The sequence below is a fragment of the Osmerus mordax genome, chromosome 19 (genome assembly GCF_038355195.1).
Source record: "Osmerus mordax isolate fOsmMor3 chromosome 19, fOsmMor3.pri, whole genome shotgun sequence".
Classification (NCBI taxonomy): Eukaryota; Metazoa; Chordata; class Actinopteri; order Osmeriformes; family Osmeridae; genus Osmerus; species Osmerus mordax.
In genome coordinates this window covers 10,083,534-10,111,167 of record NC_090068.1, presented here as the reverse complement: position 1 = coordinate 10,111,167, position 27,634 = coordinate 10,083,534, and the positions used below count along the sequence as shown (strand labels likewise).

The following is a 27,634-nucleotide window of genomic DNA, read 5'->3' as shown; positions in this document are numbered from 1 at the left end:
TCATTGCCTGAGTCACTCCCACTAGGTCCACATGACCTAGCTTTGTCCTATGTGTGTTTGCTCAAAACGTCCTCATGGCTTGTGTTTGGACAATTACTGTTAATAAACTGTTTAAATTCATGTAATTGATTTGAAGTGTACATAAAATGTGCCAATGTATAATTTGTTGAATAAAATTCTGTATTTTATGTCACAAATGTGTATGTGTATCAAATTTTCCTTGTTAATAAATGTTCCATTTGAGCGTGAATGTTGACAAAAATCTACGAATTAATGAAGTTGTGTAGGCTTACTCTGTATTTTGTCAAGTGTAGTGAGTTCCATTCAAGATACACATTTTTAGAAAAAAAAATCGGTAAAAATTAAAACAAGTTAAAATAGGTCAGTCCGGCAGCGATATTGATTTGGTCTTTTGGAACGGTGTTGACAACACTTGTTATCTCATCCTAGTCCCTGGACAAGTATGACCTTGCCAGCTGGCAAGACATTGCTACTCTCTTGAACGCATCTGATCCAGAGCACGTTTCAAACAGGTTACTTAATTTTCTTGCTTCCTGTATACCAAACGGCTGCAAAGTGCAAGCACCATGGCGGCAGTACGGAGCCTACGGGTGTCTGTAAAGTCAGATAGCGGGTCTGATCGCTCAGAATCGGACTCGGAATCAGACTCGGACCGAGATGCCCGTGAGTCTGAACCTATGGAGGTTGAGGAAGGCGAACTGGAGGTGGAGGATATTCCAGTCAATCGTTCTCTGAAGGAATTGTTACCGGTGAGTTTGTCCAGCTAACGTTAGCTAGCGGTGGCTAACACAGGCCTTAGCAAGATAGAGCTAATTTGCTACTGCTAGCAAGCTAATTCAGACCACGGACTGAAGTACCATGCCTCTGAACTGCGTATGATGAATGGGCGACCTGCGTGCTTGGTACCCGAAGATGGGTGGTCTGTTGGCTAACGTTTGCAGCTCAACAGACTTAGTCTGGTAAATGTGTTAGTCTATGTACATTTGCCTGAATTGTGAAATGAGTTGCTTTCCCGACATATGACGTTGCGTTGTGTGGCTTATGTTGGCTGACATTAGCTAGCTACGTTTATAAACAGTAGCTGGCTAACGTTCTTGTTCAGATAGTCCAGAAGGATAAGGTAGCATAATGTTTTGGTTCCATAGCTAGTGCCACTAGCTGGATGGGTTATACTGGGTAGCACTACAGTACCGTTTTTACTTTCGATTTAGCTGACCCGGTCAGATTGAGAGTGAGATTGCTAGCTACTAGTCTAGTTATGGTACGCAAGCTCGCTAGACTAGCTAGCTACTAGGCAACAAGTTTCAGTCTGCTAGCCACCAATGTTGCTCAACATTAGCACCCATATCAGTGATGTAGATAATGTTAGAATTTCATTCAACAAGATTTTTTTTGTCTATTCATGTATACTTTCTTGCTCAATAGAAACTATTTGGGAAATTGTAATGATTGTATTAATGCAACAAAAAAAATCTTCTATATTATTTTATTCATCGTATTTTATATTGTATTGTAGAGCTATAGCCCTAGTATTTTATTTTGTAATATTTTTATTTTGTTAATTATGTTTAAATGTTCACTGTATGCACCTTCCCACCAAAGTAAATTTCTTGTTTGTTTCTTACTTGGCGATTATACACGATTCTGATTCTGATTGACTCCAAATGCATTTTTTTATTAAATCAACATGCTTGTTTTTAGGACACAAGTCGGCGGTATGAAAACAAAGCAGGCACTTTCATCACTGGAATCGACGTTACGTCAAAGGTACCCAAACTCTTTTTAATGCGTATGGTATTATGAAATGCTATTTCAGTGTTATTTCATAAAACATTGATAGTTTTTTCCTACTGTAACCGTGTGTGTGTTCCATAACAGGAGGCGATCGAAAAAAAGGAGAAAAGAGCGAGGCGGTTCCATTTCAGTCCAGAGGTCAACGTAGCTCAGAAGAATGTGATGCTGGACAGAGACATGATGAAGAAAGGTATAGTGCTCCACACAGGAAGTCATCATAGGCTTTCTACTGTCAGACAGTCTCGCCGCAGAATCCAGACACATTCTGGAACCACATTTCTTTCTCTGCTTAGTGGTAATGAACTTATATGTTCCACACTCATGCTCTCTCTCTCACAGCCATACCCAGTTTGCGTTTGGAAGCATTGCATGTGGCAGGAGTGGATAACATGAGTACCCAGGATGTGTTTGGATATTTCAAGGAATACCCTCCGGCACATATCGAGTGGATTGATGACACTTCCTGTAAGTCGAGTTTGTGACAAACCCTTTCTGCATACGGACCCACACATTGAAATTGACCATAGATACATGGTTTAATAATAGTGACGTGCCACCATAACTGTAGCCTGCAATAATGTATCGGTGACTTTGTTACCTAGGTAACGTGGTGTGGCTTGATGATGTCACTTCTACTCGGGCTCTCCTCAACATCAGCCGCATGCCAGACAAAGAGGCGGTTACCACGGAAACGGTTGGTGGCAAAGAGCCGGATCTGGCGTCTGAGGAGAACAAAGGTGAGGCAGACTAGGGGACTGGCAGTGCCACATTCACCAAACACCCGATGTTTGTCTCTGATCTGTACGCTGTTCTGTCTCAGCTCAAAGAATTCGGGGCTCAAATGATGACGACGATGATGATGATGAAGAAGGAGAGGTAGATGAGGAGGAGGAGGAAGAGGCGGTGGTGACGGATAAGAAAACCAGTGATGAGTGTGAAGGAAAAGCCAGCGAAAGTGAGGGAGAGACGGAGAAGAAAACCGACCTGGAGGATCCTCAGGTATGGCAGGAGACAGTTGGGAGTTTGTTCTGAACTGAACTACTGACCTAGTTGAGTTGTGCTGCATGGGTGACTCATCTGAACTGGTGACTGTGTTGCAGGTGGACCTGTTATCTCAGGCAGAGCAGGAGTCTTTGTTACGGAACGATCCTCGACCAGCTACCAAAATCTTCAAAGGCAACAATCTCTTCTTGAGAATCGCTACTCACGGTACAGACTCCCCCTCCCCTCTCCACACACCCACAATCTCTTTAACTCTGTTATGCAAAGTCATGGCATAACCAGACACTCATTATACAGAGAAACGCATCACACAATAGATCAAAATGGATGCCTTTACAATGTGAAAATGGATGCTGCTTGAAAATAGATTGCGAGTGTTTCACAGAAGACTGCTCTCCTCCCTTTTCTATTCAGACGACAAGAAAGAGCTGGGAGCTGCCAGAAAAAGCCGATATTACATGAAGTACGGCAACCCAAACTACGGGGGCATGAAAGGTATCCTCAGCAACTCCTGGTAAGAACCAACTCTGACTGTATCTGAACTGGCGTCTTGAGAACTGAATGGTGCAAGACTGCTCCATGCTTAAGATCGCCCCACTGGATGACCAGCCAAATGACGTCCCAGTGGACCCCTAAACATGTGACATGTTCTCCCTCTGCCTCAGGAAGAGGCGATACCACACACGGAGAATCCACAGAGATGTTATCAAGACCAAGAAGCCACTCATTGGAGACAGCATGGGCCACACGCCACCCTACACACACAGGCACTCTGGTACGAACAACACACACACACAAGCGGAGAATCCCACAAACATGTTCGGTATACGCATCAGGGAGTCAGATGGCTGAGCGGTTATGGAATCGGGCTGTTAATCAGAAGGTTGCTGGTTCGATTCCCGGCTGTGCAAAATGACGTTGTGTCCTTGGGCAAGGCACTTCGCCCTACTTGCCTCGGGGGAATGTCCCTGTACTTACTGCAAGTCGCTCTGGATAATAGCATCTACTAAAATGTTTTGCTTTTTCTTACACTCTGTCTGTCCAGCTGACCTGGTGAACTTGCCAGAAGAGCCCATTGAGGAAGAGGAGGAGGAGGAAGATGACGATGGGGGGGAGGAGGACATGGATTCCGACGACAGGGTGGTCGAGTACCGGGAGAAGGGGGTGCGTGTGGGGGGGGCAGCGGGGGTGCGCCTGGGGGGGCCGGCGGGGGTACGTGCGGGGGGGCCGGGGGGGATGCGTAGTCGCGGGGCAAGGTCCCCATCCCCCTCCTCGGACTCTGACGAGATGGACTACGACCTGGAGCTGAAGATGATCTCCACCCCCTCCCCCAAGAAGAGCATGAAGATGACCATGTACGCGGACGAGGTGGAGACCAATCTGAAGAGCTTACGGTGAGGCAACCTTTTATTCTGGAGGTTGTTTACTTTGTGACGTCGACCATTTTGTAGCGTCCGCGGGAAAACATTTGACAGCCCTGTTCTACCTGTTATTGTTCCAGACACTCGGTTCGGAGCGACAGCAGCTCGGGCAGCGGTGTGCGGAACAGGATTGGCAGCGGAGGAGGGTCCAAAAGCATTCCAGAGAAAGTGATCGATGTGCGACAACTGCTGGAGGAGAAAAGACAGGGGCTCACTCAGAACAGACAGCGCCCCCCGGTGGCTACATCTGGGAAGACTGGTCAGTCACACCAGACAGGAACGGTTTTGCTGTACAAAGGATTTTGAATGCAGAGCTACTAGCACACTACTTTACTCATATGGAAGTGGCCTTAACGGGATGTTTTGTGTTTTCTGTGTGTAGACGTGAGGCAGAGGTTGGGGAAGAGGGCGTACTCCCCAGAGACACGACGCTCTACCTCCCCCGTAACCCTGAGAGACAGTCCCCCTCCACGGGAACCAATCACTGACGTGCACAGCCGACTGGGTGTGGCCAAACAAGATGCCCACGGCCTCTACTCTGACACGTCCAAAGACAGAAAAACAAGTAAGCAAAAAGCTTAGTCTCCTCTCCAACAGTAAATATGTGTTGTATCGATTGTAATTCTGTTCCACTTCCTCTCATAAATCAGTAATCGACTTGCTCACATAATGTTTATGACTGTCTCCCTCCTCATCTCATCTGTACAGGTCGTCTGTGGAGCAGACTTGGCCCCTCCCACAAGGACGGCCCTCAAGACGGGAAAGCACCTAGCCGGGGATCGGGGTCAGTCGCCTCCAGGGTGGGCGTAAAGAAGGGAGGGGAGGAGGTGGAAGAGGAGGATGACTCGGCCCTGCAGAAGGTATGGGGGGCCATGATCAAACAGAAGGAGCAGCAGACACACAAGATGAAGAAGAGTCGCCTGGACAACCTGCCGTCGTTACAGATCGAGATCAGCCGGGACAGCAGCAACGGCTCTGACTCCGACACCTGAGGGAGGGCAGGGGTCAGGGAAGGAGATGTGGGTACAGTGACACGGACTGAGTAGGGAGGTGGGGTGGAATGTTATGACTGATGTTAAATGAAAGCGTGGATGGTAGAGGAGGGAAGTGATTTGTGTCTGTTTTCCACGGGCATTGTGACCTTACCCCTCTATTTGGATCCCTCTGGGCCAGTAGTTTTGACCAAGTCTTTCTTTTGGACTGACATTTGGGAATGAAATGAGATCTCAAGAGGACACCAATAAGAACCGGGCATAATTATTGTGATTTATTTTTTACCTTTTAGGCCAAAAGGGGACATGTGACATTTCACCTCTGATACTTTGTTCAGTTACTTAACAGCAATATGCCCATGTTTGTTGCCCCCATGTGAAAACTGAGCGGTTGGCGACAGCAACCAAGCTGTTTAAGTAGCTCCATACTATATGTGGTACCTGTGTGAGTAAATATGACAGCTATTTGGTCGGAGGCATTCTACATCCAAAATGTTCCCATGGATACAATTCTATAAAAGGTTTTGTACACCACCAGTTAGTATTCTGTGAAAATGGCCAATCATTATTCCAGATGGAATAGTCAACATTCCCACACATGAACTGATCATTGTGTCATCACCAGAAAATAAAGTTTGTTTTGTAAACCACTTGTTTTATTTTCAGGACTAGTATTGGAGCGGAGGATATTGGGACATCTGAATTCAGTACCAAATGACATGCCAGTGCCCCTTTATTGGCAGTGAACATCCCTTCATGTAACTACTGCATTTTATTTACAGGGGTTCCTGCAGGTTTCAGTAAGTCAAATTTAAGACCTACACAACGCATTACCCCCCAAAAAAATAAATCAAAGAAATTATGAAAATATATTATTTCAATGAATTCAGTCATTTAAGCAATCACATTAGTAACCTCATTCAGCATTAAGTACTAGGGGTGGGGGAAAAGATAATCACATATGACTCTTGATTAACATTGATTCTCAATTTTATTATGTAAGTATATATTGAATTGCAATTTGATAAATAATATAACTAGTGGGTTGAGAACAAGGGCCTAAACCACAACGACCTGGGTTCAAAACCAGCACAGAGCATAGTGCCAAACACATCCGTGCGCCCAGATCACTGTAACCATAGCACACTCCCCAACTGTCCAGATCCTCTCCCAACTCTTTCCAGGTACCCAACTGTCCCACTAGTAAAAAGTTGGAAGAGGGTATCAGGGCATGCTGCGACTACAGGAGTCCAAAAATAATGGTACGTTTTATGTCCAAGAGCCAAAATTGAGCTGTAAGATCCTTCAGCCCATTTTGATACAACGCCCCCCCTCCCCCTTTTGTAAGACCCCACAGGAACCCTGCATTTACTGCAACTAAGTTTAGCAGTGGTTTTAAACACTTAGATTTAAAGAATGTTTTTATTCTGCATCTAGTTGACAACAATGATATTCACGGACATTGAAGACTTGAAGTCATGTGAAATGTCAAATCCATGTCATGCAAGGCACAATTCGGTATGGATTTTGAACTTTATTGAAGTAGAAAGTCACATGTTCATTTGTTCCAAAAGCTGAAACAGCTGGCAGTAATTCTCTGGCCCCCAGGTCTTCATACAGCCACTAGACATCCCCCTGGATCTCCAGTAAACTACAGAAGGTAAAAAAATCAAAATAATTAGTTACAGAAGATAAACACCCCACTACCCAACCAACACTGCGGTGTTCAGAAAACCGATTATCACCACTGAACCATCTGCCGGTAATTCCAGCTATTTCAGTTTAAATTTCATCATTACTACATCAGTGAATCCTACAGTATGCTGTGACACTGGTGTGCTTACCTATGGTTCCTTGCGCAGGGTCACCCTAAATGAGGATACAAATCATCCATTTAAAAAAAATCTCTTAAATAAAAAGTCACGTCTTTAATTCAGCCAAAGCTCAGAAAACCGATGATCACCACTGTACAATCTGCCGGTAATTCCAGCTGTTTTCAGTTTCAAATTTCATCACAGCATTTGTACAAGTGTTGGCCCTAACCGCAAATCACAAGTATAATAGGTGTCTTACCTCAGATAAAAGTTGAAGTTGGGGGTGTGGGGTGAGGCGCATTGCCTTGGAGCACCACCTAACAAAATGAAGTCCAATTAACCGTCTGCAAACAAAACTGATGGGCCAATAGTTACATCTGCAATGTTCAGAAAACCGATGATCACCACTGTACAATCTGCCGGTAATTCCAGCTATTTTCAGTTTTAATTTCAACATACCATTGTTTGCAACGTTAACAACTACTAATACATTCTCTTACCGTTCCAAAGGACAGTCAGGAGGTCAACATGTCGTCACCCTGGGAGTGTCTCCTGAAAAAATAGGCTTATATTAAATATGGACATGATTTGATGCAAACTACTTAACCCCAGGTACAGCATTCTCAGAATTGGATTATGAAAATCGTCAGTTGTCGCATAGGACGGCACTTCCTATTCAAGGTTTTCATCAACGGCAAAGCTGTGAAGACCATGCTACCTAACAGCATGTCATGGATTAGGAGTTCATTAGTCGACCAATTTACCTTGCTCCCTCCACATGCATTGGACGAGTTCTTCCACGTCAGTGCAGAAATGTTGACCTTAAAAACAAAACAGTTCATAAGTAACGTACTACAAACCCTTGAGATATTTAGTGGAAGTGGCAAGCCAGCTACCGACTATCTCACTAGCTTACCAGCATGCAGATCAGAAGGTTAAAAATTTTAAGAGGAATTTGTCAGAAGTTGTATCAGACGGCACTTCCCATGTAGTCATAATAGGTTTCTTACCTCCGGTAAAAGTTGAAGTTGGGGGTGATGGTCATTGCCTGGGAGCACCTAGTAAAATGAAATCTAATTTAATGTCTAAACAAAACTGATGGGCTAATGTTCATTTGCAATGTTCAGAAAACCGATGATCACCACTGTACAATCTGCCGGTAATTCCAGCTGTTTTCAGTTTCAAATTTCATCACAGCATTTGTACAACCCCTAAATCACAAGTATAATAGGTGTCTTACCTCAGATAAAAGTTGGGGCTGGGGTGAGGAGCATTGCCTTGGAGCACCTAATAAAATGAAATCCAATTAACCGTCTGCAATCAAAACTGATAGGCTTATGTTTACATCTGCAATGTTCAGAAAACCGATGATCACCACTGTACAATCTGCCGGTAATTCCAGCTATTTTCAGTTTTAATTTCAACACACCATTGTTTGCAACGTTAACAACTACTAATACATTCTCTTACCGTTCCAAAGGACACTCAGGAGGTCAACATGTCGTCACCCTGGGAGTGTCTCCTGAAAAAATAGGCTTATATTAAATATGGACATGATTTGATGCAAACTACTTAACCCCAGGTACAGCATTCTCAGAATTGGATTATGAAAATCGTCAGTTGTCGCATAGGACGGCACTTCCTATTCAAGGTTTTCATCAACGGCAAAGCTGTGAAGACCATGCTACCTAACAGCATGTCATGGATTAGGAGTTCATTAGTCGACCAATTTACCTTGCTCCCTCCACATGCGTTGGACGAGTCCCTCCACTTAAGTGCAGATATCGCAACCTTAAAACAAAACAGTTCGTAAGCAATGTACTACAAATCAGAGATATTTACTGCAAGTGGCAAGCCGGCTACCGACTATTTTTAGATAAGCCGGCCACCAACTAGCTACCTCGCTAGATAGTTTTCCAGCATGCGGATCAGAAGGTTAGAAATCTAACACTTAGGAGTTTTCGTCAGATGTCGCATCAGACGGCACTTCCTATGTGGTTATCATCCCTTCCGCAGACTGGAAATACAAAATTACATTAGGTTACTTGTTGGTCAGACTCACCTGTTAAAGAAGGTTTCTCCACCAAACCACGTCCATGCTTTCAGCTCATCGCTAGCCCGCCATTGCAACCAAGCTAAAGTAGCAGTAGTTTGTCAACGTGACATACCTTGACGATACATTAGTCACGTTCGTAACTAGAATCAAGTTGTATCAAGATACAAAGGCTTTCCTGGAACCTTCCATTCTTTCAGTAGCGAGATAGGCATAGTGATACGAGATTACTAGGCCCTGACTCCGCTTCAGTTCAAATGCATCTCCTTCCCTCTTGAAGAAGTCAGTGTGAGAGAACGACATCGTGGTGGTCGAAGAATTTATACGCAGCGGTCGCTTGAAGTTTGCGTAAAACACCAAATAGTGTCCTACGTCACACCGCCCGTGAAAGGCGCTCTTTATGATACTCTATGCTGAATTATAATGTATAACATATAAAATAATAAACATATAGGCTATATTATAGCCTATATTATTTAAAATAATTCATAGAATTAATTAAATTTGTTTTAAAATAAATATTTATACTTACACGTTGTTTTATAGACTACTGGAATAGCCTACCGGTATGTCGATTGTGTTTTTTTCCAAACTCTAGTGCGTTTCCACAGTGCTCACATTGTATTTAAATTGAATTAATCTCGCATATGTTATCCACAGCGACATACAGACAATACAGCATAAGAAAGTATGCCTACGGCAAAAAATCAAGGATGTTCACTTCAAAGGACCAATTCAGCCCACTTTTTCTGCTGGTATAAAAGATGGGTTGAGCTGTTGACCCGCAACATAATCGGAGTCATCTGTTTACTAGGAAGCATGTTCGTGATGTAGTCGAATGAATGAGGTGTTCGCAGTGTTGCTGTGGAGAGCGAGTTGCCAGGAGAAACGTTTCTTGTATTCACTGCAAGGTAAGCTATGGACCTAAATAATTATAACTGTATAAGATTGTTTAAACCCAGTAGCTCAAACTGGGTTTTCTGTAAACCAGTCTTAAGCCCTGGTGTCCATTCAGTTATGATGATTTAGTGGACAATCTAAGATCTCTTTTAACTCAACTTAACTTTTCTAAAATTCCTTCTAATATTTAAAACTATTTTCAATGACAAAAAATTTGCTTTGTAATATATAGGCCTACGGTTGACATATCTACCATGTTTATGAATAAAACCAGTTATGGATTTGTGTCGCCTTTAGACATTCTATGCTACAGTCAATGCCCAGATCCATCATATTTCCATATTCTACCGGTCGTGACAAAAGATAATTACACCCTTTTAGACAAGGTTTGAAAGGAGAACAAACAAGGTTGTAAACATATTTACTGTTCCCATAGTAACCAGGCGAAAGGGTAAAACTTGGTTACCAAAGAGACTATAATATATTCTCAGACAAGCAAAGCAGATGGAGGAGCAAACACGTACTGCTCCGCATATCAGTATTTGTTTATTCTTGCTATTGAGACCGCTGGCATCACCATGGAGATCCACAATGCAAACATTGGATGATAAAAAGAAATCCAGTTACTATTTCTATTTGTCTGTGTTTTTCATTTCAGGTGCTTTATGTGGAGAGATCAGTTGGTGTAGGTTAATGTCTGTCTCTGTGTTTGTGCGTGTTATATCTGCTCCAACATTCCCATGATAAATATGTTACCACCCGTGAAAAAAGACCGGATCATAGCTCAGCTTCCCCAGGTAACACACACTCACCTCCAACCAATCTGAATTGAATCATGTACTGTATATGATCAGCACAAGGACTGACTGTTGGGTCTCTGGCGGCTGAGATTGAGACGATGAAGTTGGGTATTTAAGGTTGACTCGTCTTTTTCACCCAGATAATATTCTTAGCTCCGCTCTTGCCTTAACTCATGCGGAATGGCAGCTCCAACAAGGAAGCCCCAGTTTGCGTTAGAACACAAGTTTCTTTCTTTTGCTCTCTCTCTCTCTCTCTCTCTCTCTCTCTCTCTCTCTCTCTCTCTCTCTCTCTCTCTCTCTCTCTCTCTCTCTCTCTCTCTCTCTCTCTCTCTCTACCTCTACCTCTACCTCTACCTCTACCTCTACCTCTACCTCTCTCTACCTCTATCTCTCTTTCTCTACCTCTATATCTCTATCTCTCTCTCTCTGCTTTCTCTGCAGTGTTTCACTCCAAATGCAGCCCTGCACACCAAAGAAAGCTTCCACACACAGGTGACGTCTGCCTGCCACGGACAGAAGACTGGCCCAGTGGGGTGAGACAACAAGCAGACCTCTCCCTCCAGATCTCTCCTGTATACACACACACATTTCAATCATCCGTGTTCCATACACCTGTTGGTGTTTTATAGGTTTAACATTGCTAAGGTGATTGTTGTGGGGGATGTGGCTGTGGGGAAGACCTGTCTGATCAGCAGGTAAGAGCATGTGCAGTGAAACTCTTTCACTGAACGAACCAGTAAGATGCATGTACAGTTTAAATTACATTTACATTTTACATTTAGCAGACGCTCTTATCCAGAGCGACTTACAGAAAGTACAGGGACATTCCCCCGAGGCAAGTAGGGTGAAGTGCCTTGCCCAAGGACACAACGTCATTTGGCACAGCCCGGAATTGAACCAGCGACCTTCGAATTACTAGCCCGATTCCTTAACCGCTCAGCCACCTGACTCCCTAAATCCTTATAACAAAGTGTTGGCTCATTGTGCAACACTCATATCCTTTAGTAGGTTATATCATCAATTCTATAGACTGCTGACTACCTCCTGTTATTTTGTTGTTGCCATGATACCCTAGTTAGTCCACACACCCACAACAGCTGCTTACTCAGACTAAGGCTTCAGCACGTTTACTTTCTGAACCATTGATTTGATCCTTCTGTTCATACCTGTTGACCCCGTGTTGTGGCTTCCAGGAATTATTGTCAGAATGCAGTCACCAGCTAATCACATTTTCATTTACAAAGGCTAATTGTTTGACTGACTTGAGGGCTTGCTTTACGTCCTCTGTCAGTTCAATAAGGAAGCCTTCTGTTAGGTTTGGTATTTCAGTGTGTTGAAAGGTTATTAAGCGGATTATCTCTCCTCCAATTCATTTTCTCTCTCTTTAACTGAACTTTAGGTTCTGTAAGGACATGTTTGATAAGAATTACAAGGCTACTATTGGGGTGGATTTTGAGATGGAGCGATTCGAAGTGCTGGGTGTACCTTTCAGTTTACAGCTGTGAGTGTACTTTTAACATTGGCAAACACACACACAAGCATACACTTTTCATATGAATGGCTTTGGTAGTGGATAACATCTCTCCCTCTGACTGTCTCTCTGTCTTTTAGATGGGACACAGCTGGACAGGAGAGGTTCAAGTGTATTGCTTCCACATATTACAGAGGAGCACAGGGTAACACACACACACACACACACACACACACACACACACACACACACACACACACACACACACACTACAAGCACATGAGAGAGAGAATGCCTGTGAGAATGCCTCAGTATTTATGTGTCTGTTTCTGTCTGTTTCTTCAGCCATCATCGTGGTATTTGATTTGAGCAGTGTGGGATCTCTGATACATGCCAGGTATGAGAAACCAGCACAGGCTGGTTCATTCACTTGGATAATTTTCCGCCATAATCCAGTTTGTAATAAGGTAATGTTGGGTGTGGGTATGCTGCTGTGGGTTTCTGTTCAGGCAGTGGCTGGAAGATGCTATGAAGGAGAACGACCCCTCAAGTGTGCTCTTGTTTCTGGTTGGAACCAAGAAGGACCTCAGTGTGAGTTACCCATGAAAAACAACCCACGTATAGACGCAACCGAAATTGTAATCATTCACTTCGAATCCAAATGTATCTTTCTCTCAGTCTCCTGACCAGCTGGAATATATGGAGCAGGAGGCCATCCGACTGTCTGAAGAGATCAAAGCAGAGTACTGGGCAGTGTCTGCTAAATCAGGTAAGATGACTAATTACAGAAGGTTGACATATTTACATTTAGTCATTTAGCAGACGCTCTTATCCAGAGCGACTTACAGTAAGTACAGTGACATTCCCCCTGAAGCAAGTAGGGTGAAGTACCTTGCCCAAGAACACAACGTCTTTTTGCACGGCTGGGAATCGAACTGGCAACCTTCAGATTACTAGCCCGACTCCCTCACCGCTCAGCCATCTGACTCCCATATGCACACACATACTTTTATGCCCTCTTCTCCTTCCTGCTTCCCAGGTGATGGCGTCAAGGACTTTTTCTTCCGGGTCGCGTCTCTGACCTTCGAGGCCAATGTGCTGGCAGAGCTGGAGAGGAGCGGGTGCAGGCAGATCGGTGACATCATCAGTAAGTCCTGCCAAAGTCGGAAGGATTCTTTTCAGAGAAGTGTCACCCTAATATCATTCCCCATCCTCGTCTGTGTTCCTTTAGGGATCACTGACAGCACGGAGGAGCAGCACAAACCGACCAAGAAAAAAGCAAACTGCTGCTGATAGGGCGGAGAATACCAACAAGGCGCTGGACATTTATACAGAGTTGTTTCGGTACATTTAAGCGAAGCTAAATGGGACAAACCAAACCAAATTCTGGAATCCACAATCTGTCGGAAAAGAGTTCCGGAACCATTGGCACCAATGGACTATTATTGTAGATCATTGTAGAGTAGCAGGAAACAATTAGAACTCAAAGGGATCATCAGAAGAATCCAACCGTGGAGCCATGCCTGGTAGCCTCAGCAATCACAAGACCCTGGGCTGAGGTCAACGCTGTCAACAACAGGCCTGTTCTCCAGATACAACTGAAAGTGAAGATGATAGCTACCATTGCTAACAACCAGTCTTAGACTCACTCTGTCCTCGCTGGTGAGTGCATCAGACATGGCGCACAGCGAGATCCCATGTTATTGTCTCGAATCATGTGCCTCTCTGAAGATATGTTGTTTCACTGGAGAATGAGACATCAGCAGACCTAATGGCCTTTTTTTTTTGTTTGCTGGGTTATTTTCCTCAGTCTCCTCAAGCCGTCATGTGTCTGAGCTGCTAATGGGATGCGTACGCCTGTTCCCATGACCCCACTCAACACAGCTCGTCTCCAGAAACACTTGTCTCTCATGCTCCCAAAATGGAGGGATTGTTCGCAGAGACGAGGAGAATGTTTTATTTATATCCGAGTCCAATCACATTATGCGAAACACTGGAACAGGCCTACTACAGTGGTGTGTTCTGTAGAATGTTTTTGCAGTTTGTTATGGCAGCATGAATAAATGTCATGTTAAATCAGTTATTTCACTCAGAGGATCATACTGATTCAGTATATTCAACACTTCTCCGTTCTCCTATGACATGTCGTAAACAGACAAACAACCCCAGAGAACGCAGGAGGCTTCAAAATGAACTTTTATTTTAAAGGGATCACATATATGGTAGAAAGGGTTAACAGCAGTGTAATGCAAGACATAATTTCACATCCATGATCTCTTAAACGACAACACCAGGGGCTGCTTATTGAAATTGCACAGTAGTGTCACAGTTAGAAATACAATCTGAGTATTTAAATCGATTCAATTTCGTGCCTGACTGAAACCAATGAATTTTCTTTGCAATTTCATATCGCAGCAGCCTCTCGTTTCCCAGCGCTCTGAATTAAACAGCTGTATACAGGCAAATTTATCATAATCCAACACATTGGCGATGTCATGCACAACAGGCAACACATACAAGTAGGTGAGATCCAAGACCATCCACCAACACAACATATCCAGAGTTAGCCCTCCCTATCCTGCTCAGATCTGACCTTAAAAATAATAGATGGCAACATTATCTGTAGCACCTCATTCAAACCTGAGCTTGCTCATTTAGTGACCTGGGTTAGCATGGATGGGGTGGACCTTTGGGACAGCAAAATAGAGCACTCCACTGGCACACATCCAAGCTACCATGAGCTGAAACACTGACCAAGAATGCTGCTGGGAACCAGGTAATGCAGATAAAATGCAAACGTTTTAAGGTACTAAAGAAACACAAATGACAGACAAGATAAAAACTACCTTCAGCAAATTTGAAAAATCACAACAGTTATGGTTTGATAAACTACTAAAGAAATAAAGAAGAAATACGGACACCGCAAAATACATTAACTTGGAAAACGCCAACTAGAAGTTTAATTGCAAAGATAAAAATGAACATAGGAATCTTCTACCTTCTCTTAAGTATTTTGCAAAGAAGTCCAACAAATCACTGTTTCAACTTTCAAGTAATACTCCCCTAATTCTTGAGAATGAAGAAGCCCTTTATTTACAACAGCACATTCTCAACATTATAGACTTGTGAAGCCAGTCTACAGTCAGAGAGCCTGAGGTGTGTGTTGGTTTTACAGACATGTGAGAAGTGTAGGCTTAGGGTTCATACTGAAAACAGTGTCTTTATTTGTTTTGATGCAATACAAAAATGCAGACAGCTTCCTGATTGGTTAGTCAAAGCACTTGTTGGCAACTTTTCTCAACAACACCTCCAATCACAAGGGGGCAATGGATACGGGGTCTGTGAAGAGAGAGATGTCGAGTGCCAAAGAACCCTGGGGAAAACAACTCATCAACCAATCAGACGCTTTCAATAGCATCTCCTAATTTAATTTTTTTTTCTTAAAAAAAACGAAAAAGTAAAAAGAACGAGAAGTATAGCCTAGCCCCCATTGAATCCTTAAAAGAAATAAGGGAGGCTGTCTGACAAATACAAGCACTCGCCGTAGGTCCATGTCCTGTCTGCATTTGTCAGCTGTTTCAAGTGTTTCGTCTTTATCTGGACAATCTGAGAGGCATACAGTGTTTCCTCACCATTTATATATAAAATAGTATGTAGTCGGAGAAGAGAGAAACCACAGAGAGTTGAGGCAGATACGAGTGGTGGAGTAGCTGGGGGGCCCATACTAGATACACAGTAGCTATAACACTAGAGGCGGTCTGGATGATTGGGGATCCTGTTTGAAGGACCCGCTGAACGGCAGGGCGAATGAGGCAAGGCGAGGCAGGGGTGGGCAGATGAGGGTGGGTGGGTGAGGTGTGGAGAGGGGGGTTCAAATGAGGGTGAGGTAAGGGGGGGTGGGGTGGAAGGACGGCCCCCCCTCCCTGTCCTATCGGTCCATCTCGTCCAGCAGCGGGGTGGCGTCTCCGGCGATGGACATGGGCGTGCTCTCGATCATGGGGCTGGGCGAGGGCCGCGGGGTCATCCTGGGGGTCCTCTTCTTCCTCTCCGCCTCCTTGTCCTGCAGCCACTGTTCGGCCATCTTGCCCCAGTCCACCGCGGTGCTGCTGCCCGACCTGCAGGGGGGCAACACACGGGGGTTAACGGAGCAGTGGCAAAGACGGCTCACGTTTCTACAACAAGGGCATCAGGTGGCTGAGCGGATAGGGAATCGGGCTAGTAATCTGAAGGTTGCCAGTTCGATTCCCGGCCATGCAAAATGACGTTGTGTCCTTGGGCAAGGCACTTCAGCCTACTTGCCTGGGGGGGAATGTCCCTGTACTTACTGCAAGTCGCTCTGGATAAGAGCGTCTGCTAAATGACTAAATGTAAATGTACAACACCGACAGGCTACTTTAGAGCGTCTACCAGGTCATTCTCCTACACACGTTTAGACACTTAACACATTTGGTACCATGGCCATTGTTATAACACGTTAACAAACCAGTAGCGCCCAGCCCTGCTGGATGAGGCCTGGGGCCTCTACTCACTTGGGCTGCTGAGGTGTGCGTCCTCTGGAGGTGGAGGAGGAGGAGGAAGGCGTGCCAGACGAGTGGCCGTGGTGACTGCTGTGGTGGCCGTGGCTGTGAGAGTGCGACTGTCCGTGCGAGGACTGAGGGGTGGAGCCGGGGTACTGGGGAGTGCCCACGGTCTGCTGGCTCGGCGTGTACGCAAAGCTGGGGGTCATCATGGGCGTGGCCATGGGCTGCTGGGGCGTGGCAAACACCTGCAAAGATGAAGAGGTTTCTTTAAGTCAGCACAAATAACTCAAATTCTCCAAGTAATTTAAAGACATTTAAACAAAATGCGCATACAGTTGTGTGTGGAAATGTGGGTGTCTGGATTCTGATGTTGATAGAACACCCTTGCATTTTGCCCCTCCCCCTTCCCTGAGGAAACACTCACGTGATAGGCCGAGGAGCTGCCACCCCCCCCTGCCCCCGTGCTGCCGCTGTAACCGTATTGGCTGGAGCCCCACTGGGCGGGCGTGGTGTTGGGGTTCTGGCTCTGGCTCTGGCCCTGGCCTGTTACCGCGGCGATGGCGCTAAACATCTGTGAGGTCATGTTGCGAGGCAGGGAGTTGACAGCTCGCGTCAGGTCTGAGGGAGGGAGAGAGAGAGATCAGATACAGGGGACAGGACAATAACAGAATGTGTGTGTGTGGTTTTTGGGTTAAGATTAGGGAAAACAATATTCTGAATAGAACTGACTTCTCAGTCCCCACAAGACTAGCCATGCAAAGTGTGAGAGACTGACCGGCAATGTTGATGTTGGCTGGCGTAGCGTTGTGAGACGCAGGTGTTCGTGTTCTGCTGCCACTGCTGGGGGTGACTCCTGAAACAGAGGACGACAACACAGTCAAGAGTTAGAGAAAGTCATCAAAGGACTGCTACAACTCAGCAACTTTCAGCATTTCTCCTTCGTAAGACAGTCAGCCAATAAGCTGTGGTCACAAACCCGGTATGGGCTCCTGGAAGTGGTCTTTGAACCAGCGGAAGAGTCCGTTAACCGTGGGGAACACCTGAGAACGGTACCGGAAGCCATCAGGGGTGATGGTCACATACTCTATCCTAAAGAGCCAGAGCAGAGGGAGCAGGGTTAGGATTCAGCGTTATGGTCACAAGGTGGGTGGTCCTGTGTGACCAGACAAGCTCCTTATACGGTCATCATCGGGGGGGACACCAGCCAATCAGGAGAGGAGACGGCTCACCTGGGTTTGCCACGAGGCTGGTAGCCCAGGATGAACTTCCCTGGGAGATCTTTACAGGCCGACACAAAGTAGGGAATGAATGTGGGCTTCTCTTTCTTTGACCTGATCAGCAACTCTTCCATTTTCTAGTCATGAGAGAGAAAAGAAGAGAATGTGATTGGGTGAATTGTCTGAAAACAAAACAAAAGACTAAGGATAGATTTCGAAAAACAAGAAACTCGAGTCAGCAGCACTTTGAGTATACTTCCGGAGGTACCATCAGTCTCTCCCTACCTTCCTGTCACCTCCATAGCATTCGTGGAAGTATTTGTGTCCAAGGAGATCGCGAGCGAACGCTGCCATTGGCTGGATGTAACGAGCCGTGATCTCGTCGAGATCTTCAAACTCCTAAACGGGCAGAGACAGGGGAGAGAAAGCCGAGACATCTTTCAGACACGTAACATAAAACAATAATATTGCTATAAAACACAAGCTTGGACAGAGACTTTGCAGACACACAGATCACACACATACTCCCTCACCTCAGTGTTGATCCAGAGCGTGTGGCCCAGACTGAAGGCGTTCTCCTTTCCCTCCTCTCTCACGTCTACGTGCTGGTAAATACCATCAGCCACCTGACAAACAACAGCACCACATCCAGATCAGTTCACTCTGCCTGCCTGTCTGCCAGGTCAACCTGCTGTGTGTCCGTCCGTCTGTGCGCCCACGGGCCTGACCTTCCAGGTGACGGTGAGGTGGTTCTCTCCCTTGCTGCTGGGTCGGATCACCACGTCTCCCTGGTCCATGGACTCCATCATCTTCTCGGCCTGCCTGAAGTTGATGTTGTGGAAGGAGGGGTGGGCGATAACACGCTTGATGTAGGCTGGTGGGGGGGGGGGGGGGGGGGGAGACAGAAATACTAGTTAAATGGACAGAATGGTGATATGAAATGTAACTATGTATGTCTGGTGTAAGTCAGCATTTTTATTTTATTGTCTACAATATCAGTCCTCCATCTATACTGACTGGTTCAGTATTGTTTACTGACTGGTTCAGTATTGTTTACTGTCTGGTACAATATTGTTTACTGACTGGTACAGTATTGTTTACTGACTGGTTCTCTGCTGTTTCTTCTTGAGCTCCTCCTCCTGCTTGGCGTCTTCCGTCTCTGCGTCAAAGTCGTAGTAGGTGTCCTTAGGCAGCTTCCACTCGTTGTTCTTGTCCATGAGGTCGGACGTGCGGCAGGTCAGGTCAACGTTGAACTTCTCAATGTCGATCTTCATGATGCGGCAGTGCACTGTCATCCCCACCTGCAGAACAGGGAGACACAAAGGGATGATTGGTTGACTTCTGTCAAACAGGCCAAACACCTCTAATATAACCATTGGCTGATTTAATTCAAATACAACTATGGTCTATTGTGTGTGTCTGGTACCTTGACCCTCTCTTCTGGGTGTTTGACCACCTTGTCGCTGAGGAACTTGGTGGGGATGAAGCCCTGGACCCCGTTGTCCATCCTGGCCCGCACACCAATAGCCTGCCCTGGACACGAGCCACTGTCAAAGTGGTTCCACACCTGGCAGGGAGACACAGGGAGGGAGGATTGCTTGAATCGTTAAACTATACAAAGATGTGTGGGTGAGGTGTGCTGGGAGTACACTTTCATTTAGTTCAGGATAGACATGACAATCAGGGTGGGGTGAAAGGTCAGGGGGTCAGAAACTGTACCTCGCTGAGTTCAGGGAAGTTGTCCTGCTGGCAGAAGGGGCACTGCCACAGGCCGGTGGCGTCATTACGGATGGCCTGGTCATAGCTCTCCCCCTGGGGGCGCCGGTGAGCTATCCCCGTCACCACGCTGGTGATCAGCTTACCTGGCAAGGTTAAAAGGGAACAGGAATGTGATGAGTGAGCTGGGTGTGTAGAGAGGGGGGATGAAACTGTGTGCTTACAAGGAAGATGTGTGTGTGTGTGTGTGTGTTACCTATGTAAAAGGTCTCAGGCGTCTCTTTGGTGAGCAGGTTGAAGACCTCCTCAGTGTTGGGGGGTCTGTAGGGAACCCTCAGGTCTTTATACCTGCAGCTGAGCTCAGCCCGGATGTCATACAGCGTGATGCCCTTGTTACCGTAACCCTGAGCGACGGGGGAGGCGGAACAGCACAGGTCAGAGTCTGGACACGAAACGCTGAAAAAACGCGCATGTAACAACCACACACACACACACAGCTGTCTGCCGACCTGTCTCTCCAGCTCCTCGGCGAAGGCGTCCAGGTCCAGGTCTTTGAGGCGCTCCGGGTTCTCCAGGATCTCCTCCAGGGCCCCGGCGGGGTTGGCGTCCTCCGCCGACTCGTCGTACTCCAGGGCGTCCACCGCCATCTTGCGAGCCCACTCGTACGTCTCGGGGTGGACGCGCGAGCCGTCCAGGACCTCGATGTAGGAGTCCGTGCTGCAAGAGGCAGGAAGCAGGAGGACATGCTGCTAGAACCTAAAATCTCTCTCTCTGTCTCAGTGGAAGAGCAACTCAAGTGTTTCACTCCCACAGACGCCACCCCTCATTCCCAGCCATGTTCTAGAGGCGGTGCTTCAGAAAAGGAAAGGAAGTCAGGCACCTGTCCCCGAGCGAGGCCGTGTCTATCTTGATGAAGCCGGCACAGTTGATGAAGACCTTGGGGCCCATGTGACACATGGTGACTAGCTGGGTCCTGTTCTCCAGACGAGTGTTGTTCTGCTTCAGGATCTGGAGGGGGGGAATGACGATCGTTAGAACCCTTTATTTGAACCCTTTAACTCTCCATACACACATGCTGACATAAGAAGAATCCAGAAAGCCCTGTCAAGGTTGGTCTGAATTAACAACAACAACAACAACAACAACACAAGCACACTGACCTTGAGGAGGTGGGATCCTTTCCTGATGCCGAGGCCACAGATGAACTGGACCAGGCTCTGGGTGTAGGGGTGGGAGATGGCCCTGTTCACGTCCACGCCCACCTCGTTGACCCGGTTGATGAACTCACAGTACAGAGCACTCAGCAGGTCCTCTTTCACCACCTGGTCCTGCAGGGGGGACGGGGAAGGATGTTAGGGAGTTTCGAATGACTTCATCTGAGCAGGGACAGTCCCAGTAGGATGTGAGTCGTGTGTGTGTGTGCATGTGTGTTACCTGCTGCGGGTGCAGCTTGAGGCAGAGGATGTCCTCGTCGGAGCTGCAGACCTGGGCGTACTCCACCAGGGGGTCCTGGATCTTCCTGGCCACTGACACGGCCTGACGCAGCAGAGGGGGGTAGTCCCTGAAGTCCGCCTGGAAGGAGATGGGGGTGGGGAGAAGAGGAGTTATGTTAGATATGGAGGCAAGGCAGGGATCAGCAACACTGACTGTGTGAGTGTGTACCTCAGACTTCTTGCTGTTCATGTAGAGCATGGCTAGCTCGTTGTCCACCAGCTCCACTCCCACGGCGGGCAGAGAGGACTCCTGCTCCAGCTCGCTGACGGCCCTCTTGATGTCCTCCATCACCATGTGAGCGTCCCTGTGCACCAACCACGTCACATGAGGTCACGGGGTCTTGTCATAAGGTGCTCCCCCCCCCCCCCAGCCACAGGAAAGGGAAAACCGGGGCTTACCTATTCTCCCCGGCAACAGCCACCACATGGGGCTTCTTACTGGTCAGAAACTTCTTCAGGGTTTCAATGTCGTGAAGCTGAGGAAAAGAAAGGGGAAAAAGGACAAAAGGACCTTAGGTGAAAACACACATACATCCAGACACCCTATGAATGCAAGGCTAAGTAACTATTCCTTAATTGTTGTGTGAAGGGATCAATGTGAGCTCCCTCTATACCTTCTTCTCCCTCTCGTCCTCCTTCCAGGCGTTCCTCCTCTTCAGGAAGTAGGGGAGACGAAGGAAGTCCACCACCTCGCCCTCCCCGTTGATCAGGGAGCAGAACACGGGCGCATCTCTACGGCAACAGAACCACACAATTCAGTTTGGCTGAACTGTCTTCGCTAGTGGAAGACAACCACACACGCGCGCGCGCACACACACACACACACACACACACACACCTGCTGGAGGAGAAGGCCACTCCCAGTACTCTGATGCCTTTGCCCTGGCTCTCGTCCATCAGGTCATCATCCTCCTCCACCTGCTGGTCTGGTCTGTAGGGAGCCACCTTCAGCCAGTTATACAGACGCCTGCAACACGACTGGAGACGACACACCACAGGGGTGACAATCCACACAACACCACGGCCACACACACTCCAACATCGGCTCCCACACTGAGGAACTAGTGAGGTTGTAGAGTAAGACGTCCCCCCCTCTGTCGAGTGTTCCTGTGGAGAACGTCAAGTTTACCTTGACGATGTTCTCCTTGGCCTCGGCCACGAGCTTGTTCTTGAGCTCCTTGGCCATCTGTGGGTAGAGGAACTGGGTGAGGGCTCTCTCTATGGCCAGGGTTCTCTGTCGGTTCCACTCCTGGACCTGGTGACTGAACTCGTCCCTGTAGTAGAACTGCTTGATCTCGTCAAAGTAGGTCTGGTCGCCATACCTGAGGGAGGTGTGACATACCCACGGTCAACACCCACAGCTTGTAAACACACCGGTGTCCGGGAGGCCAGTAAGGTGAATCAACCAGATACCTCTTACCCTTTGACCCCTAATAGGTCGATGCAGATGTCGATGGTGAGCAGCCCCTCCTCCTCGGCCAGACACATCTTCAGGAACTGATCCCCGTTCAGCTCCTTCACAGCTTTGTTCTTCAGGTACTTGAAGGAGTAGGCAAAGTGGGCCTCATCCACATCCTGTTGAGAGGGGTTAGTGATGTAGAGGAGGGTGAACAGGACTGTAACCTGGCAGGGAGGCATTAGATGCCATGACTGCTTCTGGGTGTGTTCAGTACTGCGGTGAGGTCGGTACCTTCTTGCCCTTCTTGGTGGGCTTGATGTTGATCTTGGCCCTCTCCTGGAAGGTCTGTCGGAGGACGTGCCTGACCAGAGGCTCCCTGGCGATCTGCATGGCCACCATGTACCTGGTCCCCTCCAGCACCGCCTCAGGAGTGCTGAACTGACTACAGCCAGGAGAGGGGGCAGTGTTAAACCCCGAGGAGTGTGAGAAAGTGTGTGTGTTTGTGTGAGAGTGACAGGGTGTGTGAGTGAGAGAGCGAGCAGCGTAGAAGAGGCCAGAAAACAGGTTGCAGGCCATAGAGAGAGGTAACTCGAGTGAAGGTTAATGAAGGAGAGACTATCATTACTGTATTGTATTGTGTGTGAACAGGGCAGTGAGAGGCAGTACAGGAGGGCTCCTTCCTCTGTGGTTACCTGCAGACGTAGTCCTTGGCCAGCTCTCCTGGCTCCGCGGGGAACTGCTCCGTCTCGTGGCGCTGGTAGCTGTCTCGGAGATTCTCTCCAAACTGCTCCGGAGTCAGACCGAACTTCTTGGCCAGGCCGTCTGATGGGAGGCAGAGAGGAAGGGAGGAGCACAGAGAGCGATGAGTGTGAGCAGTGAAAGTGGACAGCACTGACGGGACTCTTGATGCCAGGGAGGAGAGTCCCTACCGAGCCCGGCGTTCTGGCAGATGCTGTACATGTCCCTGCGAGACGCCAGCTTCAGGTCCGGGCCCTTGGGCCCTACCACCTCCTCCTCTACCTCCACCTCCACCTCTTCACCTGCAAGAGGAAGAAAGCAGCCACATGCCACCGAAATGAACTCATCGAAAGGGACAGTTAAGTACAATCATCAAGGTACGGTCATTTCTCTCAGAGAAACAGGAATGCATCCGTCCTGATCCATACCATCTTCCTCGGAAATCTCCTTGATCTTCTTGAGCCTCTTTTTGCTGGCCTTGAGAGCATTCTGCATCTTGGGGATGTCTCTCCCGTAGTACAGCAGGAAGTGGTTGTACACGTCGCTCAGCTCATCGATGGACTGGACGTCTTTCAGCCTACAGCCAGGAGATGGGGGGAAAGAAAAAGACTTCAGGCTCATCTTGGTCTGTGGGACCTTCGAAAAGACCAGTGAGCATCAAACAACAGTCAGTGGGACAGTCAACACTCCTTCCTGCTTCTGAACGTGGATGACGTTGACCCTTGCGTGACCACATTGACCCCCCCGCCCACGTACCGCTCCACGTCGCCGGTGTCCAGAGCCCGGATGCCATCTGCCAGGGGTTTGTCTGGGTCGGCAGAGATCTGCTCAAACTGATAGGACTGCATCCTGCGGAAGAGGCGGGTCAGGTTCTGTTTCCTGGTCTTCAGCTGGGTCCACTGGGGACGGACGGAGGAAGAGGGATCAGGACACAGAGTCGAAAGAGGAGAGGGTGTTTGTCTAGATGTCTACGGTCTATTGAGTGAACGGGCAGGTGTGCTTTCAAGACACATCACGTACCTTCTCGTCCCACTGCCACACCTTCCACAGGTCGTTGATGTTGAGCTCCGGTTCCACATACTCCTTCCTGTAGAACGCTATAAACGGAACCTGGGTGGCACGCAGGGGATAGCATATGATGAGAGACTGGGCAGCGAAAGGGGTATGTTACTAACTGTTTAGGACCAGGACAGTGACTGGTCAGCAGGATGGGGGGGGGTATACTGTACCTCAAAGTGCTGGTTCCTCATGAAGTTGAGGGCTTCCTTAATCTTGGCAATAGTACTGGGCCCTTTCCTGCTGAAGTTAGTGGTGGTACCTCTGTCCAGGTAGTCTGTGCTCTCCTGACGATGGGATGAAAACAGAGACTCAGGTGAGGCTAGTGAAGATGGAGAGAAGCGTGCAGCGTGATCTCGGGGCGAGTCAGAGGATGTACCTGCATGGAGATGGTGAGGGTGGAGAAGGCATGTCTGTAGACCCACTCTGCTTCCATCTCCAGCTCATCGTCCTCTGCTGGCTTCACTGGCATGGAACGCAGCTGAACAACGACCAGGAAAGACACGGAGCCAATGTTAATGATGCCGGCCTACAAAAAGTTTACTCTGGCTGTACAATACACAGACAGAAAGACACACACCTGGAACCTCTCTGGCATGTCTGTCGAGCGAATCTCGTTATCCTGGTCAGTCATGTGACTGCTTTCCAGCTCGCTGGGTTCGTAGATCTCAAAGATGCTCTTCCTCCCCACCCTCCTCTTGATCTGCTTCTTGGGTCGGTCCCAGCCCTCTTCGTCCTGGTCCTCCTCCTCTTCCTCACCCTGCTCGTACGTGTCGGCGTCAAAGTCAGCAAGGTCAAAGTCCCCACCAAATATCTCCTGGGCTTCCTGTAGGGCTCTGTGGAGCGAAGAGGACGAGAGAGAACTTAGATAGGAAGTAAGGGATCGAGTTATGTCCTACCTATTCTATAATATGGCAGCAGTAGAAAAATGCCTTGAAATGACTCACGCGTCTGTGTATCCGGAGAACTTCTTGCCTCTCTTCTTGGTAATAGGCTGACCGTCATCATCTACGATGAAGTCATCTATGTCTGGAGGGAAAATAACTTGTTTAAGGACAAGGACTGGCCAGGAAAGACATGGTAACAAGCTAAACAAGATTTTAAAATACATCCATAGTCAGGATTTCTAGTAGATTTACCGGACTCTTCGTCTTCGCCCTCCTCCTCGTCGTCGATCTGACGATGAAGAGGTATGTCCACAGCCTCCCCCTCTTCCAGCTCTCCATCGCCATCACCATCTCCAGTGAAGATCTCATCAGCTATCATGTCCTTCTCATCGTCCTCTTCCTCATCATCCTCCATGGTTCTCACACGGTCATACTTCTTCTTCTGTGAAAGGCAGAGGGGGGGGGCGGAGGGCGAGTTAAGACAAGCTTAACGCTGCTGTCCAGAGCATAAGATGTGCATGGATATAATACAGCTTTTAAATTAACTGGCACTGCCACACTGCTTACCCTTCTCTTCACTTTAACTCCCAAGTTCTCCTCTATAAGGTCAAGGTCGTCATCATCCAGGTAATCATCATAATCTAGGAGAGAGATTTGTCAGATTGTGTCCACACTAGCAAAATGATGCTTTGTGTCAGAAAATGAACTGCCAACCCAGATGTCAAGCAAACACATAAACCAGACATTGTCCTGTTAACAAGAATACGAGACCCTCGAATCCCTAAACTTACTGCGTTTTTTGCGTCTGTGTCTGACTTCTTCCTCGGAGTCACTGGCCACTCCGGCACTACCGCTCCCGGCGTGTTCCTCTTCCTCATCCACATCATCGTCAATCAGGCCTCTGAGGTTCCCATGCTCATCCTGGTCTTCTGTGTTCTCCTCCTCTTCCTCTTCTGACGGGGGAGAGGAAGACAGGGTAAGTCCAGCACACAAGTCCAGCACACAGCCAAAACGTCAACGCACGTGCTTGTAAACACACAGCAGTGACAAGAAAGATCCATATGATCTTACCGTCATCTTCCAAAAACTTCTGTGCTTTTTTGGGCTTAAGATCTTTCTCTTCAAACTCCTCCTCCTCCGCTGATTCTTCAGCCTCGCTTTCGATGAAGTCAGCCATACCTGCAAGGCTGGGGAATACAACAGATACAGGTAGATGTTAAAGACTGAGCTGAGATTTGTGTTAAAAAGGTTCCATTATGAAATCCTTCTGAAATCACAATGTCCTAACTCATCCATTGTACAGCACCGTTTGTCCAAAGACCAAATACATTCAAACACTCGTCCAGCAATTGAGCTAACTTGTGAGTGAGTAAAGATTCCAATTTCATCAAACTGAAGAACATTGGAGGCCTACTCCCAAATGCAATGCAGTACTGTATGGCCATCTACGTAAACAGCCAGCTAACAATTTATCTTGGATTAGGAAATCTATATAAATGCATCTCACAAAAAAACGAAAAGATTAGAAGTAAACGTTTAAAAAAGGGCAAAAAGCAACACTCCACGAGAGCAAGCTAATGCGTGAACGTTAGTTTGCTAACTTTAGCTAGTTAGCCAAAGTGTAGGATTTTATTAATAGCAAACAACGTATACAGTACTAGCGAAGTAGTTGAAACATGTAATGATGGAAGTCTCTGCACATAGATGCACATGACTACCTCACAACATTATCTCATATTGTACCCCTGATCGAGAGCATAACTAGTGTAGCTATAGTAGGGACTGGAGACAATAACAAGGCCTCACTCCTCAATTTCGCAAGTGTTGGGTCTCTTGCTAGCTAGCTAGCTAGCTACCAACAACGGCATGTTAGCCAATTTGCTAGTCTGGGTGTGAACAAGTCACGTCCTTGTTTTTCTTGTCATTGCTGGCGCCGTATCGCCAAGAAGGTGAAATCGCGTTGCGCTTGGAACTTACTTCTCCTTGCGACGATAATTTGTTTAATCTCCTAAACCTTAGATTTAGGGATATCTCTGCTACAACTTCACTAGCAGCTTTTTAATAATGAAAATGGACGAAGACAATTCCGGTGTTCAGCTAGAAACTTCCGGTGTAAATCGAACTCTACCATGTGTCATCGATGGAGAATCATGATGACACATTGTAATAGTGTTTCACTTACACCTAAAGAGTTATTTTAGAGATTAAATAATTATTATAACACACTGGAATCTCATGGAATGAACACAGCCACGGCGAAGTGTATTAAATTGTGATAAGCGCTCAGTTTAATCTAAAATTATAACTCCACACAGCTCGTGGCGCTGTCGCCATTCTTGA

General features: G+C 47.1%; 3 protein-coding genes, 1 long non-coding RNA gene and 8 other non-coding genes across 12 annotated transcripts; 2 read left to right on the top strand and 10 right to left on the bottom strand.

Moving 5' to 3' along the window:
- Positions 1-581: 581 nt before the first annotated feature.
- Positions 582-5,877, top strand: ncbp3 (nuclear cap binding subunit 3). The gene is made up of 13 exons (XM_067256648.1): positions 582-770; positions 1,723-1,788; positions 1,900-2,005; positions 2,155-2,280; positions 2,418-2,552; positions 2,636-2,814; positions 2,916-3,024; positions 3,232-3,331; positions 3,483-3,592; positions 3,863-4,211; positions 4,319-4,497; positions 4,621-4,803; positions 4,947-5,877. Exons 1-13 carry the CDS (start codon positions 588-590, stop codon positions 5,228-5,230), a joined length of 2,109 nt encoding a protein of 702 aa, XP_067112749.1. The 5' UTR covers positions 582-587; the 3' UTR covers positions 5,231-5,877.
- Positions 5,878-6,711: 834 nt separating this feature from the next.
- On the bottom strand, positions 6,712-9,377 carry LOC136962769 (uncharacterized). The gene is made up of 10 exons (XR_010878947.1): positions 9,107-9,377; positions 8,779-8,835; positions 8,515-8,566; positions 8,285-8,331; positions 8,055-8,102; positions 7,809-7,865; positions 7,545-7,596; positions 7,304-7,361; positions 7,075-7,099; positions 6,712-6,881 (listed from the first exon to the last, which is right to left on the bottom strand). It is a non-coding gene; the product is annotated as an uncharacterized lncRNA (long non-coding RNA).
- Positions 6,955-7,028, bottom strand: LOC136963686 (small nucleolar RNA SNORD65). The gene has a single exon (XR_010879032.1). It is a non-coding gene; the product is annotated as a small nucleolar RNA SNORD65 (small nucleolar RNA).
- LOC136963687 (small nucleolar RNA SNORD65) lies at positions 7,173-7,248 on the bottom strand. Its single transcript, XR_010879033.1, has one exon. It is a non-coding gene; the product is annotated as a small nucleolar RNA SNORD65 (small nucleolar RNA).
- LOC136963685 (small nucleolar RNA SNORD65) lies at positions 7,429-7,503 on the bottom strand. Its single transcript, XR_010879031.1, has one exon. It is a non-coding gene; the product is annotated as a small nucleolar RNA SNORD65 (small nucleolar RNA).
- LOC136963675 (small nucleolar RNA SNORD49) lies at positions 7,666-7,740 on the bottom strand. The gene has a single exon (XR_010879021.1). It is a non-coding gene; the product is annotated as a small nucleolar RNA SNORD49 (small nucleolar RNA).
- On the bottom strand, positions 8,166-8,241 carry LOC136963683 (small nucleolar RNA SNORD65). The gene has a single exon (XR_010879029.1). It is a non-coding gene; the product is annotated as a small nucleolar RNA SNORD65 (small nucleolar RNA).
- Positions 8,399-8,473, bottom strand: LOC136963688 (small nucleolar RNA SNORD65). Its single transcript, XR_010879034.1, has one exon. It is a non-coding gene; the product is annotated as a small nucleolar RNA SNORD65 (small nucleolar RNA).
- Positions 8,636-8,710, bottom strand: LOC136963674 (small nucleolar RNA SNORD49). Its single transcript, XR_010879020.1, has one exon. It is a non-coding gene; the product is annotated as a small nucleolar RNA SNORD49 (small nucleolar RNA).
- On the bottom strand, positions 8,986-9,056 carry LOC136963676 (small nucleolar RNA SNORD49). Its single transcript, XR_010879022.1, has one exon. It is a non-coding gene; the product is annotated as a small nucleolar RNA SNORD49 (small nucleolar RNA).
- Positions 9,378-9,893: 516 nt separating the features above from the next.
- rab34b (RAB34, member RAS oncogene family b) lies at positions 9,894-14,317 on the top strand. Its single transcript, XM_067257111.1, has 11 exons — positions 9,894-10,008; positions 10,656-10,794; positions 11,239-11,330; positions 11,427-11,492; positions 12,197-12,298; positions 12,409-12,473; positions 12,614-12,665; positions 12,778-12,859; positions 12,947-13,037; positions 13,308-13,415; positions 13,500-14,317. Exons 2-11 carry the CDS (start codon positions 10,738-10,740, stop codon positions 13,559-13,561), a joined length of 777 nt encoding a protein of 258 aa, XP_067113212.1. The 5' UTR covers positions 9,894-10,008; positions 10,656-10,737; the 3' UTR covers positions 13,562-14,317.
- A 129-nt stretch (positions 14,318-14,446) lies between these two features.
- On the bottom strand, positions 14,447-27,350 carry supt6h (SPT6 homolog, histone chaperone and transcription elongation factor). Its single transcript, XM_067256892.1, has 38 exons — positions 27,272-27,350; positions 26,366-26,481; positions 26,086-26,247; positions 25,862-25,935; positions 25,547-25,736; positions 25,355-25,436; positions 24,988-25,243; positions 24,787-24,888; positions 24,581-24,694; positions 24,372-24,461; positions 24,108-24,250; positions 23,780-23,928; positions 23,543-23,653; positions 23,306-23,435; positions 22,905-23,055; positions 22,635-22,789; positions 22,344-22,536; positions 22,053-22,192; positions 21,829-21,946; positions 21,614-21,690; positions 21,384-21,519; positions 21,156-21,293; positions 20,882-21,049; positions 20,602-20,729; positions 20,231-20,438; positions 19,978-20,125; positions 19,725-19,867; positions 19,432-19,572; positions 19,111-19,306; positions 18,734-18,879; positions 18,539-18,631; positions 18,291-18,404; positions 18,018-18,142; positions 17,765-17,877; positions 17,564-17,641; positions 17,213-17,406; positions 16,798-17,033; positions 14,447-16,383 (listed from the first exon to the last, which is right to left on the bottom strand). Exons 2-38 carry the CDS (start codon positions 26,469-26,471, stop codon positions 16,197-16,199), a joined length of 5,235 nt encoding a protein of 1,744 aa, XP_067112993.1. The 5' UTR covers positions 26,472-26,481; positions 27,272-27,350; the 3' UTR covers positions 14,447-16,196.
- Positions 27,351-27,634: the final 284 nt, after the last annotated feature.

Excerpts from the sequence above, each read along its gene's own strand:
- ncbp3 (XM_067256648.1), top strand. The coding sequence starts at position 588 with ATGGCGGCAGTACGGAGCCTACGGGTGTCTGTAAAGTCAGATAGCGGG. Across the intron at positions 2,553-2,635 it reads GGCGTCTGAGGAGAACAAAG|CTCAAAGAATTCGGGGCTCA; the intron begins GTGAGGCAGACT and ends GTTCTGTCTCAG. Across the intron at positions 3,332-3,482 it reads GGTATCCTCAGCAACTCCTG|GAAGAGGCGATACCACACAC; the intron begins GTAAGAACCAAC and ends CCTCTGCCTCAG.
- rab34b (XM_067257111.1), top strand. The coding sequence starts at position 10,738 with ATGATAAATATGTTACCACCCGTGAAAAAAGACCGGATCATAGCTCAG. Across the intron at positions 12,474-12,613 it reads ATATTACAGAGGAGCACAGG|CCATCATCGTGGTATTTGAT; the intron begins GTAACACACACA and ends CTGTTTCTTCAG. Across the intron at positions 13,416-13,499 it reads GCAGATCGGTGACATCATCA|GGATCACTGACAGCACGGAG; the intron begins GTAAGTCCTGCC and ends GTGTTCCTTTAG.
- supt6h (XM_067256892.1), bottom strand. The coding sequence starts at position 26,471 with ATGGCTGACTTCATCGAAAGCGAGGCTGAAGAATCAGCGGAGGAGGAG. Across the intron at positions 23,436-23,542 it reads CTGCCAGAACGCCGGGCTCG|ACGGCCTGGCCAAGAAGTTC; the intron begins GTAGGGACTCTC and ends GCCTCCCATCAG. Across the intron at positions 17,034-17,212 it reads GCAGCTCCTCGGCCTATCAC|GTGTTTGCCACGCCCCAGCA; the intron begins GTGAGTGTTTCC and ends TCATCTTTGCAG.